The sequence below is a fragment of the Astatotilapia calliptera genome, chromosome 22, assembly GCF_964374335.1.
Source record: "Astatotilapia calliptera chromosome 22, fAstCal68.1, whole genome shotgun sequence".
Taxonomy (NCBI): Eukaryota; Metazoa; Chordata; class Actinopteri; order Cichliformes; family Cichlidae; genus Astatotilapia; species Astatotilapia calliptera.
Genome location: NC_137442.1, coordinates 8,025,635 through 8,041,834, shown reverse-complemented (window position 1 = coordinate 8,041,834; position 16,200 = coordinate 8,025,635). Strand labels below are relative to the sequence as shown.

General features: G+C 40.7%; 1 protein-coding gene across 2 annotated transcripts in view; it reads left to right on the top strand.

Annotated features, from left to right (window-relative positions):
- Positions 1-1,235: 1,235 nt before the first annotated feature.
- LOC113014180 (uncharacterized) overlaps positions 1,236-16,200 on the top strand; it is a 30,730-nt gene continuing 15,765 nt past the window's right edge. For both annotated transcript variants that reach the window (XM_026155540.2, XM_080296309.1), the window contains exons 1-19: positions 1,236-1,358; positions 1,800-1,959; positions 2,047-2,239; positions 2,748-2,819; positions 3,145-5,023; positions 5,132-5,209; positions 6,061-6,174; positions 6,453-6,609; positions 6,913-7,105; positions 8,784-8,849; positions 9,430-11,284; positions 11,468-11,533; positions 11,785-12,321; positions 12,415-12,494; positions 12,614-12,763; positions 13,559-13,719; positions 14,090-14,243; positions 14,493-14,687; positions 14,795-14,951. In XM_026155540.2, the coding sequence (XP_026011325.2) occupies positions 1,250-1,358; positions 1,800-1,959; positions 2,047-2,239; positions 2,748-2,819; positions 3,145-5,023; positions 5,132-5,209; positions 6,061-6,174; positions 6,453-6,609; positions 6,913-7,105; positions 8,784-8,849; positions 9,430-11,284; positions 11,468-11,533; positions 11,785-12,321; positions 12,415-12,494; positions 12,614-12,763; positions 13,559-13,719; positions 14,090-14,243; positions 14,493-14,687; positions 14,795-14,951 (6,376 nt within the window). In that variant the 5' untranslated portion in view covers positions 1,236-1,249. The remainder of the gene's footprint in view (positions 1,359-1,799; positions 1,960-2,046; positions 2,240-2,747; positions 2,820-3,144; positions 5,024-5,131; positions 5,210-6,060; positions 6,175-6,452; positions 6,610-6,912; positions 7,106-8,783; positions 8,850-9,429; positions 11,285-11,467; positions 11,534-11,784; positions 12,322-12,414; positions 12,495-12,613; positions 12,764-13,558; positions 13,720-14,089; positions 14,244-14,492; positions 14,688-14,794; positions 14,952-16,200) is intronic.

The window sequence follows — 16,200 nt, the reverse complement described above, 5'->3', positions numbered from 1 at the left end:
TGGCTTAGACGATCGCGACCGCGGATTCGCTGCCGCTGCAGTCAATCGTTGACGTTACCGCCAGTGATTGGTCAGAGATACCGCCGCTCCTCCCAGATCGTGCCCCTTTATCGTCACGTGGTCTCTCATTACCCATACAAGAAAGATGGCTACTTCTATGCTAGCTACACCTGGAGCTCTTCTTGTTTTTTCTTGTGGACACTAAAGCGGAGGTAACTGTTGTTTGGTGTGAAACCGAAGTAGTTCTTGAAATACATTTAGCTAGGTCTAAAACAATGGGTAAACAGCTCAGAAACCACTGCTGGGTTGTTTCTCACCTGCTGGCTAATGCAAGGATACTAGCAAAGCATGTATGTGTACAACTAACTGAATGTAAACATTAGCCAGATACAGCTGCAGCTGTCCAGATGCATGGGTTTTCTGCTCAGTTGTATAGTGCCTGGTACAACTGAGCAGAACAGACAAATTTATCCAAGAAGTTACAGAGGAAAGTGGAACAAACTTCTACATGCAGAGCCGCTCAAGTACTTTAGTACAAGTTTGAGGTCTGTGGAAAATCTACTCTAGTGCCAGTTTGTTCATCCTGCTTCACTGCAAATCAGGTGGAAATACTTATTATTATAAGTAATTACATTTAGTACTTAGTGCATTCATTAGTTCAAAGTAGTATCAGTATCAGTTTTTACTTTATAAATAAAATGAGATAGTTTAACTTATTTTCCCAATTTTGTGGGCTATTTACATTTGAGTGAACAAATGTTAGAAATATGAGCTTCTTGAATTTTTTTTTCTACCAAACACACACACATTTATTGCAACTAAAAAGTTACAGTTGTTCTGAATAAGGTTGGCAGCGTGTTGAACATATTGTATGCAAGTACATAAAAGGGATGAGTGTACTGAAAGTATACAATCTACGATACTTATGCAACCTGGATTCATACAGGTGTACTTGAGGAGAAAGAGACTAAGCAATTCATCTGGGCCAGCTTTTATAGCCTGGAACGTCAAGGTGAACTGACTTGTTGACAACCCTCCTATGTTAGTCAATTATCAGTAAGAGCAGTCCTGGACTTCCTTTAGTAGTGGGTGGGGCATAACATTATTTTTAAGCACCCCAGATGTGTTTTGACTTGCATTCGCACACTGAAAACACACCTCAAGCCTCAAACCTTGAATATAAATAAACTGTCTGCTGCAATATTTACATTGCCATAATTGTTGTGCTCAGCAGATTTTTCCAGCTGTCATGGAAAACCGACACAAGCGAGTGAATCCAGAGCAAGATGCCCTGGTGCACATTGTGGCTTGCAGAGACAAACCCTTCCTAGAAGAAAGGTTCATAGACTCCTTTAAAGGTATGTGGTGTATATATAAGACTTTTATAGTGGAACACGAATGGGTGACAAATTAAAGGAAAATTATGCAACCTTGGTAGCTCCAGTGAATGAATATGGTGGTCCCATTAAACTGTAGGGGGGCTTAGACTTTCAAGCAGTGTATTTCTGGTCTTCAGAAGTAAAATTAGACATACTTAAACACAATTTATTTTTGTATATGATGAAGTAAAAATGTGAATATTCCTTTATAAAATATGTCTGGGAAGTTGTGGACTAATCACAGCCACAGTTGGTCTGAAAAGACTTAATTCTACTTTTGCTGGATGTATTTAAAAGGATGATGTCTTATTTGAATGCACAGAGTGCTATATTTATTGCCAAAGTCATGGCAGTTCCAGTGTAAACAGTTTATAGGGAAATTGTTGAACCTAATTTTTATGTTCTTAATAAAATTTTTAGGAAAGGGTGTCTTTACAAACAAAACCATTAAAGCATCTGCCTTTGTTGTCGAGTATCGTGGGAAGATCTTTCTTCGCAAAGACGGGAGGCCTAAGAAGAGAAGCGGTGATACTTTGAATGGTTTCTTATATGAGTTTACATGGAATGGAGAACAGTGGTGGTAAGGTGTTTGTTTTGCATTTTTAAAGTGTTTTGGACTGTTTATTTACAGCTTCCTTTTATTAAGGGGACACTTTTGTATGTGCAGCGTTGATGCTTCCAAAAATGACAAGACCCTTGGAAGGCTTGTGAATGATGATCACATAAGTCCAAACTGTGAAATGAAGAAGATCGTTTATGAGGGGAAGCCACACTTGTGCCTCTTTGCAGTGGAAGAAATACCTCAAGGCAAAGAGATAACTTACAACTACGGCAGCTCCTATTACTCGTGGCGTCCCAAGGTATGTTTATATTATTAAAGAAGCCTTTCTTATGATTTTTATATATTCCACTCACTCCCTCTGAACACACCAGAACAGTTCTCTGTGCTCATTCAGAAGAACCTGACATCTATAAGTGTAAAATAGCGTTACACTTACTCTAGAACTAATAGTGTTTTACAGGAGGCGTTCTCAGTCTGGCTAGTACCAACGAGTAGTCCAAATGTGGTCAGAATGAGAACCCCAGAGTGGCTCTTTTATGATGAGATTGTGATCTGACTTTGGTTCGGATCCTTCTACCAGTCTGAGATTGATGCCTTTCTTTAGCCTGGTGTGCTTTGTTTTCTGGGATGTGGCAGATGTGCAAAGTTTTTGAATTCTTTTTAAGACAAATAAAAAAAATGTTTTGTAACAGTAAAAACTCAATCAAACCAGTACACAAATATGTCCAAATTTACAGTTTGGTATGTAATCATTTCCAAATATTAATGTTTATATTCAGTTTTTTTGTCTTATTTCACATTTACAGGAGTCACGTGATGGACCAAGTACTTCAGACAAAAAAATGTATCAAATTTCATCAACACCCAAGAAAAGAAGAGTACGTAAACAAGCAGCAATTTTGTTTTGGAGTACAGAAGTACAAAAGGTTCCTGGTTCGAACCTTATGGTCTCTCGGGGGCCGTTGTGTTCGGAGTTTGCATATTTTACCTGTGCAAGATTTTATAGTCCATGCTTTTTAGGTATATTTCTAAATTCTACATTTGCTGAAGGTTGTTTGTCTGGAAGGTGTGTAGTGGTCTGTCTCTCTGGTTTTGCACAGTACCTTGAAGCTATGTGTTTGCTAAATGCATATAAATACATATAAAGTATCTGTTAGTGAACCAAATGTAGTCTGTCAACATGCTCTTAATTTGTATTTTCAGTTTAAAGACTCGGATGATGACAGCGAACTACCAGGTCCAAGTCATGACAGTGACCACTCTGTTGATCTTGGAAGGTCATCCAGGGACAGTTCGCCACATTCTGAGTCAGATTCTCAAGAAATGACGAAAAACTTCAGGAGAGTGTCATCAATTCAGGAGGATGACACTTCGAGTTCTGATGATCATGACTCGGACAAAGACAAGACGTACAAAGAAGACAGATACAAAGGAGACAGATCCAGTAAGGCTGGACTAAAAGGCGGAGGAACATCTTTCACAAAGAAAAATTACTGTTATGTTTGCGGGAAAGGTTATCACAAAATTCCTCGGCATCTTTCAAGGCACATCGATGAAGACCCTGAAATCGCTGAAATCTTTGCTTTACCCAAAAACTCAGCAGAACGTAAAAGTCTGCTGGCCAAATTACGAAAAAGAGGAAACTACAAACATAATCAAGAGGTTCTGAGGAGTAACACAGGACCGCTAAAAGTGGGAAGACGATCATCCCGCTATGTAATGACTGCTGAAAATTTTGTGCACTGCATTTATTGTAAAGTAATGCTTCAAAGCAAAGACCTATATAGGCATGTAGCAAAGTGTGCTAAGCAAACAATAAATGCTGCAACACATGGCGAGACGAGCATCTTGGGGGATGTCACCGAGTCGGAGTTCTCTGAAAAGTTTCCGTCTGAAGTTTGGGAGATACTTTCACCGATGAAACAAGATGAAATTGTATTTTTAATTCAACATGACTACCTTTTCATGAAGATGGCCCAGAGTCTTATTGAGAACAGTGGAAATGATCCGACAAACCAAGAGCGCGTCAGACAGAAGTTGAGAAAAATAGGAAGGCTCTTAATAGAGCTCCATGATAAGAGAATAGTGAGTTTTGAAGCAGCACTTAAACCCAGAAGCTTCTACAAAGTTGTTGCTGCTGTCAGAAACCTCTCTGGTTTTGATGAAAAAAAGCAGAAGTACAGCAAACCGAGCCTTGCCTTGTTTTTTGTAAAGTCTCTGAAAAAACTGGGAGAATTTGTTGTCGCACAGAGCGACAGCAGTAAGCGGGCCGTGAGAGATGTTAACACATTCATGATGCTGTGTGCGAAGGAGTGGAAGGAAACTGGCCCTCACAAAGATGCACCTTCATCAAGTGAACACAAAGTACACAGCCCCTCTACGATACCGTTCACGCGTGACATACAGACGTTCTACACGCACCTGGAAAAGACTTCTGCTTCTGCCATTGAGTGCATGAAGAAGTATGAAACCCCTCAGATGTATAATGCACTTTGCAGAGTCATACTTGCACAGGTGTCAGTCTTAAACAAATGCGCACCCGAGGTTTCAAAAATTACCCTTAAGTCATTCCAGGAGCGGGACGAGACTACCCAGGTGTTGTCCAAGCACTTTATCAGGATTAATATTGCAGGCAAGACTGGGCAGAACGTTGCTGTTTTGTTGACGTCTCAGCTCGTCAGCGCATTAACGTTGCTTATGAGCAAGAGACCAGCGTGCGGAGTACACGAAGACAATCCTTTCTTGTTTGCAAAGCCAGACGGTTCATCCACAAGCCTCTACCACGGAGGCCACTGTGTTCGGGTCTACACAAGAATGTGCTCTGCAAAGAACCCAGAGCACCTCACGTCCGTGCATTTTCACAAGCACATTGCAAGAATTTTTCAGATTCTTAACTTGGAGAATGACGAGCTACCTCACCTTGCTAAACTGCTGGGTCATGACATCCGGATGGACAGGGATTATTATCGGCTGCCCGAAGCGGCTGTTGAACTCGCAAAAATTGCTAAACTGCTTCTGGCAATGGAAAAAGGCTCTCTTGAAAGATTCAAAGGAACCTCTCTGGATGAGATTGAGATTGAAGGTTTGTGTCCAGTATTATGCAGACATAAACACACATTAGCCTGCCAGTGGTCATTAGATTGTCTTTTAAGGAGTTGTGAATAAATGCAGTCTGTTTTGATCATTCAAGATGAATTGGAGCCAGATATGGAGCAGGGCAGCTCTGTGGTGGACCGTGAAGAGTCAGATTTTCTACCTCAGCAGAGCGGTATGTTGCAAAGATGAGCCTTTCTGCACCTATTAACCTGGAGTGATTATTCTTTTGGACTCCTCAAATGTCTGTACTATTCTTGTGAACACAATGAATCTCAAAATCTCCAACTTCAACACTCTAAGGACTCAAAAATAAGCTGAAGATTTTGGATGGGAGGGTCAAAGAATTCATTCGCTAAACATGATCAGGTTTCACACAAATGTTCATGAGGACAAAATGAAGGGATGCCATATTCCAGTAACCTTTTTAATACCACTTTAAATTTTGTCCAGATGTGTTTATTAATGCAACTAGAAAATCAAAATATTGTTTTTCTAAACTGTTTCCTGTTCTCTCGGGGCCTGCAGGCCTAAGTTGCCCCTACAAGGCTATAATCAGAGGATATTTGTATTTTTAAGCTACAACTTTTAAGTTTTCCACTATATTGGGTTAGCTGTCATGAACAGTACTTACACAGAGAAAACAACCTTAAAAGGTTATTGAAGTTATGAAGGATTTTTAAAAAGAACTAGACAGTGTTGTCTACTTACATTCAATAATGACTGACTACAATATTCATCACTCTCAGGGAGCTCATTAAAATCCTTTAAGATCTACCCAAACAAAATTTTAAAACATGACCAAAGGTGAGGACGTACTCACCCTCTGTATCCAGGGCGTGCACATAGTTTGCTTCGTTCCACAACATGAATGGTGAATAAACTAAAAAAGGCGAGAGAAACTGCAGCATGCTGTTATTTGTTTGAAACAGATGATAACACATCTTCATCTTTACATCAAAAATAGTTTATGTGAAAATTGTGTTAATGATTTTTGTATTTCAATAATATTTTTGGACTCTTCAGATGATGTGGATCAGCAAGGCGGACAGCTAACTCCTGAGCAGGATGCCATGCAGCACATAAAGGCTTGCAAGGACAAATCCTTCCTGAAGGAAATGTTTATTAATTCCACTAAAGGTTGGTCATGAATCCCTTATAACCGCCCTGTTATGGTTGTTTTTGTAAACTGGCTGTTAGTCTCAGCCCCTGTTGATTGTTGATATGAGACACTGAAAGGTAATCTTATAATAGATCATGTAAACGGTGAATACATCAGGAAACTTTATTGCTACACTTTTCTTTTCGTAAATACTATTTGATTACTATTGGTCTAGTTGTTACCATGGATTGGTCTTATGACTACAAATTAGTAACTGAATCAAACTTTTTTTTTTTTTTTTTTTGCATATTTGTAGGGAGAGGTGTGTTCACCAGTAAAGCCATTGAGCCATCCAACTTTGTTGTTGAGTATCGGGGGAACATCTCAACCTGTGGAGAAACCCGTCCAGAGAAATGTGTAGACACCCTCAACAATTTCTTGTTTCAGTTTTCCTGGAACGGAACAAGCTGGTGGTGAGTTTTCAGCAATATAAGGAGGGTTCTTGTTTTAAAATGTCTAAAAGCTCATGTTTAATAGAAAGCCCTCGTGTATCCTGAGAAAGGTTGATATCAAGTCAGATCCAGGTTTTTAAAAAAAATCTTCATTATGTGCATGAAACATGCTTTTCTTTAACATTACTTTACTCAACCTACTTATAAAGATAGCTTGAACGTGCAGACACTGACTGTCCGTCACCACCATCAGTCCGAGTCACTGTGATAAAATGCATAATTTTAACAGTGGTTGAAGGTTCATTGTGAGCATTTGCCCTGCAGCATTGATGCTTCTGCAGAGGATGGGACTCTCGGACGACTCGTGAATGATGATCACGTAAGCCCCAACTGCAAAATGAAGAAAATTGCTCATGAGGGGAAACCACATCTGTGCCTGTTTGCTCTGAAGAAAATATCTCCAGGCGAGGAGATAACTTACAACTATGGGCAGTCCTCTTACGCTTGGCGATCAGCAGTAGGTTTATTTGGTTTGGTATGATGTTGGATGGACTTCTTTGTTCTTTGTCTCTGTGTGTAAATTTCTAACCTCTGTTCATAACAGTATATGAGAATATTAGGGGTGCAACGATACACAAAATTCACGGTTCGGTTCGGTTCGATACTTTGGTGTCACGGTTCGATATTTTTTCGATACAAAAAAATGTTCATGCCTTTTTAATTTGTCATTTATTAAAATTATAAATATATATTTTAACTCAAAAGTACAGTTTTTAAATTTAACCCTAACCCTTGTGCGTGTTTTTTATTTTGACAGCGAATGCACACCTGCGGACCACTTATGTGCAGCCCTGGTTATTTAGCTCATCATATTGCAGCCAAAGAAATTCTTTTGTCCATGAAACCATAAAGCTGCACTTTCTTTTTGCCTTATAGTCTGATATGTCATAACTTCTCCTGCTGCTTTTACACACGCACTCACATAAGCTCAGCGATTCTCTGCGCAATCAACCTCTCACATATTTAAGCTTGCTGCGGGAGATTTCACTTGTCATGTTTGCATAGTAAGCTAACAATTAATAAGACGATGTCAGAGGAATTGGTGCACAAATTATCATCACTCACAGATCAGTGCTGTCGCTCTCTATACACAGTTCGCACGATTGCAAATTGAAAGCAAAAAAAACAAGCGCAAATTCAAACGCGATTTCAATATGTCACATATTGACAGTGGCTCACCGATGCCAATGACATAATTACCCAGCTACATTTCTGAAAGAATGCAAAAGCATTGACATATATTTTTCCTTCCTACGGGCAGGGCAGAGATAGATTTTGGTAGCCCGACTGAAAAAAAATCGCTAGCTCCGGGACGTCGGGCTAGCGATATTGCGAGCCCTGTATCTGATTGAGGAATCACTCATCTTTGGAAAAGAGAGTTTATTACAGAGAAATGTCTCTTTCCAAAATAAAAGCTATACTATCCGCTTCTTCTGGGCTATATTCTCAGCAGCATATTAAACATATATAAGGAGAATCATGTGCTAACAGCTGTCTAAATGACTCGGCTAAAGTTGGTAGCATGCTTGCTTGTTTTTTTCTGCTTCCACTTGTCTTTGCACTAGGATGATGTCGGCGTAAATGTGCAGTCATATTCGTTGTGTTCCCACTAGTGCTGTCAGCGTTAATCTCGTTGAAATGACCTTAACGCCACAACACGGCAAATCTCCGTTAACGAGCTACCGCCGATCGCTCCGTGCATGGGGCTAGACGGCCAACACGTTAACGAGCTAACTGCGCTAACACACTAAAACCAAAATAATTCCAAACGCCAGATCTGAATGAGGTTCAATTTGCCTGTTGCAAGGAGAGCTTAACTTCTGTCTCGCTAGCTTGCCCTGCGCTCTTCCTTCTGACTATGCTGTCTGTGTTGAGCGCTCAGTGGATCTGCGCTCGACAGTGCAGCCTAGGCGGAGTAGTCGAACGCAGATTCACTGAGCGCTCAACACAGACAGCATCGTCAGAAGGAAAGTTGATAAAATAAATTACAAATGTTGTATTGTTCGATACATATGCGTACCGAACCGAAAGCACTGTATCGAACGGTTCAATATCGATACGAATATCGTTGCACCCCTAGAGAATATATACAGGAAGTTTTCTTTTTGACTTTGCTGTCTTCTTTTTATTTACAGGATCAAAACAAAGAACCACAAACCTCAGAAATGGAGACTGCAGCGTCTTCGACAGTGGATGAAAGAGTAGGTGTTGAACAAGATTTGTTTTATATTAAACACCAGCACTGTAAATGTGACTGCAGACTCGGGATTCATCACTTTATGATGTCTGGTATTTACAAAAGGGTTAAAAGGGTTTAACTTCCCTAAGAGTCCATCGGTAATCTAGCAGCACAGTCTCTTCTGCAGACCTTCTGCTTATAACGACATCTGTGAATGAAAAAAGGCACTAAATACACAGTAGCAGTCATAATGCTGTTAATTCTGAGTCAAAATGCATTGTTTGCAATAAATGCATCCAGTGTTGTGGGTGGTGAAGACAGGGAGTGATTTGATGCCTCTCTTTAATAACTATGATTCAAGTGTAAAGTTCTGTTGAGGTTATTAAAAGCGTTTAAAATCCATCCAAACAGAATTTTAAGCCTAAATATGTCGGCCAAAAACGAAGGAGAACTCGCTCTGAACTAAACTAAGACAGAGAGAACATGGTAGTCTGGACTATCAGCATGAGTATTAAGTGGCTTGTTTATTGTAAAGAAAATCAGAGTGCAGTTAGATTTGTGTGTTGGGTGCATAAATTTGCCTTTTTCTTAATTAATTCTAGGTGGAAAACTCAGATGAGGAATTCAGTTCTGCAGAATGCTTCTCTGATGAAGATTATGTCATTGACAATGAACCAAGCAATGATGACAGTTTTACCGAAAACGATGACCAGGATCAGGAATTTGAAGAAAATGCAGATGACTCGAAGGCCGGTTCTTCCAAAGCGCCGAACGATATGTCGGACTCCGATGAGTCTGACTCTGATGGAAAGTCTAAAGAAACTTCCTTCACTAAGAGAAATTACTGTTACGTTTGTGGGAAACCTCAAACTAAAATTTCTCGTCACCTTTTCACGCATAGAAAGGAAGAACCTGAAATTGCTGAAGTGTACGCAATGCGCAGGAACAGCAAGGAACGCAAAAAGCGTCTGGAGATGTTGCGAAACAAAGGAAACTTCAAACACAACCAAGGAGTCTTGAAGGCTCGCAGAGGAAAACTGAAAGTGGAAAGAAAATCGGAGATGTCCACATTTAAAACACTCGCCACTTGTGTATATTGTAAACGCATGTATGATCGTAAAGTGGTGTGGCATCATATGCAAAAGTGTCCCTCGATGGCATCCAATAAACCTCCAGAAGGCGTTCAAAGTCAAATCTTAACTTTGGTTGCCGCCACTGGACTAACGGACCCTGAACAGATCTCAACAGGTGTGAAGAAGATGTTGAAAAAAATGAAGAAAGACGATATTTCCTCTGTAGTTTGCGAAGATTCTTACATATTACAATTGGCACAATGTTGCTACCACATGAGAGAGAAGAAACAGAATCAGGGATACGTCACTCAGAAGCTGAGGCAAATGGCACGGATCCTGATAACGTTAAGAAAGAAGTCGATAAACAGCTTCGAAGACGCAGTCAAGCCCCAAAACTTCAACGCCGTTGTAGAAGCTGTCCAGGAGATTGCGGGCATCAAAGAGGGGTCGAAGTCGTTTGACAAACCATCTCTCGTTTGGAAGCTTGGAAATTCGCTGAAGAAGATCGCTGACATTAAATACGCCAGGGCTTTGAAGGATGGTGATGAAGAGGTGTTAGAGGAAGCTGAGGCATTTATTAAGCTGTGTACGAAAGAATGGCCCTCCCATGCAAAATCACAACCAAAAACACCCTGCCAGCCAACCTTACAGTTTACACAAGATGTGATGCTGCTCTACAAGTGCCTGAACAGGACAACAGCTTCTGCAGTCCAGAGCCTGATGATGTATGCAGTAACACCGGTCTACAACGCGCTTCTCAAAGTGGTACTTGCATTCGTGTCCTTCTTAAACAAAAATATTCAGGATGTTTCAAGGGTGACACTCCAGTCATTCAAGGAAAGGGCTTCCGCAGAGCTTCAGGAAGATGCTGCTGGTTCACAGACCCAGTTGGAGCAAATTCTGTCCAAGCACAAAGTCACGATTGGTGTTAGTAACTCAAATGGAAAAATATTTGCTCTTACTTTGAGCCCTGAAGTGCTTTCTGCGCTAACGGTGCTTGTGGACAAGAGGGACACATGTGGAGTAGGTAAGGACAATCCCTTCTTATTTGGGAATCCTGGTGGCAAAGGGTCAGACTTTCACAAGGGACACGCGTGTATCAGGATGTTCGTTAATCGCTGTGGTGCAAAGAACCAGGAAGCTCTCAGGTCTCAGTGTTTTCGTAAGTACATAGTAAGAATTTTCCAGATTCTCAGCCTTAAAAATGACGAGCTCACTCAGCTAGCTAAGCTGTTGGGCTGTGACATTCAGACAGACTGGGAGTATTATCAGACGCCCGAGGCAGCTGCCGATGTCGCAAAAATATCAGAGCTTCTGTCGGCACTGGAGAATGGATCTCTCGAACGATTCGAAGGAAAGACTCTGGAGGAAATTGAGATTCCAGGTATGTGACTCAAATCTCTGTTCACCCAAATCCTCCCTCAACGCATTTGCAAAACTCCATTAAGAATGTTTAGAAACCCCGATTGTTTCCATGCATGTTTATTTTTTTCTTGCTGCGTTACCGCCACTTGTTGGAATAATGTTGAACCACTGTCGAGTTCCTTTTTTCCTCTTTCCTTTAAAGATGAATTGCAGCCAGTCATGGAGCCTGTCACCCCCAGAAACAGCGATGCTGAGGAAGATGATGAAGGTTCAGAAGTTTCCTTTGATGTGTGATATAATAGTCGTGCCTGCAGTTATTTTTGAGTGGTATTCGTGTTTATTATGGCAGATGATTCACCTTGTATAGTCCTCAACTGATGTATGGTGGGACAATATTAGCTATTTGCTTATTTCCGAAGGATGTTTCTTTATTAAAAAGTGAGCTGAAATGTTTAAAAATTAAAAAGTACGAAAAATGCAGATATTCTTCTTACAGATCTGTCTTTGTCTTTTCCACAGGTAAAAAAAGCAAAAGAAAACAAAGCCAAAGAAAGAAAAAGAAGAAGGAGATTGAAAAAGAGCAGCCGGAGCCAAATGAACATGAAGCCGTGAACACAGAGAAAGAAGACAAGGCAGAGGACGTGCCGGTGAAGAGTGACATCAGCAAACCTGTGGAGAAGAAATCTTTTAGCACAGCTCTTGAGCCAAGTATTTATTTCAGTGACGATGATGAGGACATGAATGTGAATTTTGACATCGACATAGACACTGATGACGACGATGATAGAAATGAGGAGATTGCTGCAGACGGTCGCTCAAACAGTTCAGGTACAAAGCCCAGGGTAACAGATGAAGATGCAACAACAGAAGTCAAGAAGAGCAACAAGGATGGTGACGGAGAGCAGAAAAATACGTCTCGAGACGAGCACAGTGCTGATGAAGAGCTCGCAGAGGCAATGGATATCGACACAGAGAACCATGTGGAGGAGGACTATGATGAAGATGATGATTGGATGGATGTGGACAGTAACGCTTCTGCTCCCACTTTAAATGAAGGTAAACTAAATCTGGTGAAAAATGGGTTCATGTTCTGTTAACTGGGAACTGTGGAGAGGTTTGACTCACTAAAGTGGAAATGTGTTTTACTAGTCACAGAAAAGAAGACCAACCTATCGGTGCCCATGGCTCTGATGAAAGAAGTGAAGATAGTAATCCCAAAACTAGACATCGTGAGTCCAGTTTGTTGTTATGTTTTACAACCTGCTGAAAATGACACTTTTAAAAAGTTGAATAAATGTGAGGTCTGTAAGCATCGCTGCATTCTTTACAAACTACTCTTTAAATGTAGGAGAAGGTGCAGCATCCCATCCACATTTCCCAGTTGTCATCTTTGAGTAACAAGCAGCCGGTGGAAGATAAACCCGTCCATGATGACAAGAAACAGAGTGCAAGACCTACTCCACTTACAGAGGTCACAAACAAGCCCAGCTCTGAAAAGGTAGGAAAACTTTCTTCTCTTCCAACGAAGTAGAATTTGTCTGTAAAATATATATTTTCGGTGAAATCATCTGAGCTGAATGTATGAAATATCAGGCCTGTAGAAAGGTGTTTTCCATAATCTATCTATCAATTACAAGGATTAAAACGCTATTGTTGTAGTTTATTTATGTTAAAGTATAAAGTGCCTTGAAGCAAATGTTGTTGTGATTTCGTGCTATATAAATAAAATTGAATTGAACTGAATTGAAAATGATCAAATCCATAAATGTTCTGGATGCCTTTTAAAGTTTTTAAGAGACTAAATGTCCATTAGTTTTATTTTCATAACACATAAAATCTTCTTAAGTCCGACAAACATGCCAGCTGTTTTTCTTTCACTGCACACTCAGATTGATTTCTTTTGTCAGTAAAACTTTGATACCATTAAAGGGATCACTTGGATTATGAGAACAGCTCTATCAGAGGCAGATCTCCCTCGTGCTGTCAGAACAGCTCAGACCCATCAGGGCGTGGTCACAGGATCTCTGTGTTCAGGTGTCTGACTCTGGGAAATTGCTAGCATGGTCTGTGGATTGAAGGTGGTTCTCGCTAGTGAGTTGGAGACCAGCTGAACACCTCCTCATGCTATTGCTGAACTGTCTTTGGGGGCTGTGTCAGAGATCGTCTTTAGCGCACCACGGCAATGGCAATCTGTGTTTTACACGTTTGGGTTTTAGTGTTGTAGCTCATCAGTGCATAAAATGCTGTAAAAATGTGTTTAATCAACTCTGTGATTTACACTTTTACATTTCAGGCAGTGCACATGAACTGCTCCCGCTGCAAAAAGAGCATGATGAAGGGACACACTGCTTACCAGAAGAAGGGCTTCTCAGACGTCTTCTGCTCCAAAAACTGTCTGTTTGAGATGTTTTCTTACAACAAACCAGCCACCAAGACCTGTCACCAATGTCATAAGTGAGTGTTGTTGAAACTGTGCTCTGTTCTTGATGACTAACAGGCACGGACTGTTTTAATTTATTTCTATTAAAGACTTTCATCCACTTGAGGGCAGCATAACCAAAGAGTATATACAACAATATGACATTATAATGACATTAAGTTATAAACTGCATGACGTCACTGTTAGTTAAGCAGCCACCAGATGATTGCTCAGTTTAGACCCGTGTTTCAGAGCAGCTCCTGATGGAATCATCTGCTGAATGAATCGCTTTGTCCAGCAGGTGACGATTATTTAATTAATTTCTCCTGTTTGTCGCTGAGCAGGTAGGATGGTTATAGGATATATAAGTGTCTGTGTTAAGTGTTTGTCCTCCCCTTCGATCAGAGCGATATCGCAGCCTCTGGACCTCATCATGGCTGCTGTGGACACTAAAGGAACTATGAAGGACTTCTGCAGCCCGGCTTGCTTGAGCTCTTTCAAGTCTGCATCCACCCAAACACAAAAGTCAGTCTGCAACATATGCAAAAAAGTCTGCAGTGTAAGCACTTTTTTTTTTTCTTTTGATACCTGGGTGTTCAGAGTTTTTATTTTTCCCTTTATTATGGTTAAAAAAAAATCGTATTTGTTGCCTTTAATTGCATGTACATGCACATCACAGTGTCTCCTTTAAGAGCTGTATGTCTTTATTATCCCGTTCAATGGCATTTTGTTAATATTACTAACTAAACAAAAAAGTTTTTTATAATCCATGATCTTATGTCCACGGCTCCTTTCTCACTGACTTCAGACCAAATGTGAGCTGACCCTGAACGAGGCAGTCATCAGGTTTTGCAGCCACGCATGCTTCGATGATTTCTGCAAGAACAACATGGGCATCTGTGAGAACTGCAGCTCTGTGTGCCGCAGCAAACCGCTCACGCTGAAGCTGGAGGATGATAACAAAACATTCTGCAGCGGTGGTTGTCTGAAGCGGTTCAAAGAGGTGCGGATACATCAGAGAGGAAAAATGCAAAGTTGTGGGACCAAAATGTTGTAATAATCTACACAAAAACCCAAAGATCTCTTTTTAAAAAAACATTTATTCTGCAGAACTCCAGGATGCTCCTACGCTGCACCACTTGCCTCTTTTCTCGACCTGTCTTTGACATGGTTAACTTTAAAAACGATGAGAATGTGGTGCAGCTCTTCTGCGGCCGCTTTTGTGTGAAATCTTACAAGCTGCGACTGACAGATGAGATGGATCAAGGTAATCCACAGTTAATCTGTCAAACGTCCATTTTTCACATCTTTTTACTGGATCTTCAGGTCAAAATCAGAGATGTTATAAAAGACGTGTAGCACTCATTTCTTAAAACGAAACAATTTAAACTGTTTTTATCACATACAAGTTATTCTCTCACCAGACATTTAATCAGGTACATCTTGCTAGCACTGTGTTGACCCCTTTAGCTTTCAAAACAGCCATAATCCTTCATGGTATAGTTTCATAAATTTTGGTTCATGTCTGCATGATAGCATCACACAGTTGCTGCAGATTTGTCAGCTGCATGTCAGCAAATATCCTGTTCCACCACCTCCCAAAGGTGCTCGATTGGGTTCTGGTGAGTTCTATTTGAGTGCAGTGAACTCATCGTCATGTTCAAGAACCAGTTTGACATGATCTGAAAATTCTGACATCAGAGGATGGCTGCTTCCAGGCCCTGTGGCAGAGGTTTTGGGCACATTGTAACCACTGAATTTACCAAAACCAAAGTATTCTAGAGTCAAATCTGAGGCCATCTCTCTGACAGCCAAAGCTTGGCTGAAATCGGGTCACAAAGGGATGGAATTGGTCAGCAACAGTACTCGGGTAGGCTTTGGCATTTAACCGGTGCTCAACTGTGCCAAGAAATGATCTTGCACACTGTTAGACCCCCACCAATCTGAACTGTTGATACAAGGCAGAATCGATCAATGCTTTCATATTGTTCTTGCCAGATTCTGTCCATACCATCCCAGTATCAGCAGTAATCAGACAAGGCCACATTCTTCCAATCTTCTACTGTCTAATTTTAATGAGCTCAGTTTTCTTAGCTGAAAGGTGTGGTTGGAACAGCCAGAGAAAGGCTTAGAGTTTCCCCCTCAAAACCCCAGAGATGGTTTAGTGTGAAATGATAATATAATTGAAATTAATGAATTATGTTTGTGTAGCATTTATCTGCATACTTGTGGAGGAATAGGGTGTGAGGAAAATCTTGGGTTGTCATAGATTTCATAAAAAATAGGACCACAGTGCTCTGATGCCACGTCTAAAAGGTAAAATAAAATCATACTGAGCCATGAGAAGCCACAGAATCCAGCAGCGAGGCAGTGTAACTACTGCAAAAACAGTTCAGACTGAATCAGCCTTTCAAGTGGCACTCCTATCTCTTTTTCTTCCTTTTCACTCTTTTGAGGTTTCCTCATATTCAGAAGTGATAGTGTTGTGGTCAAATTTTCACTGTCACTATTTCAAA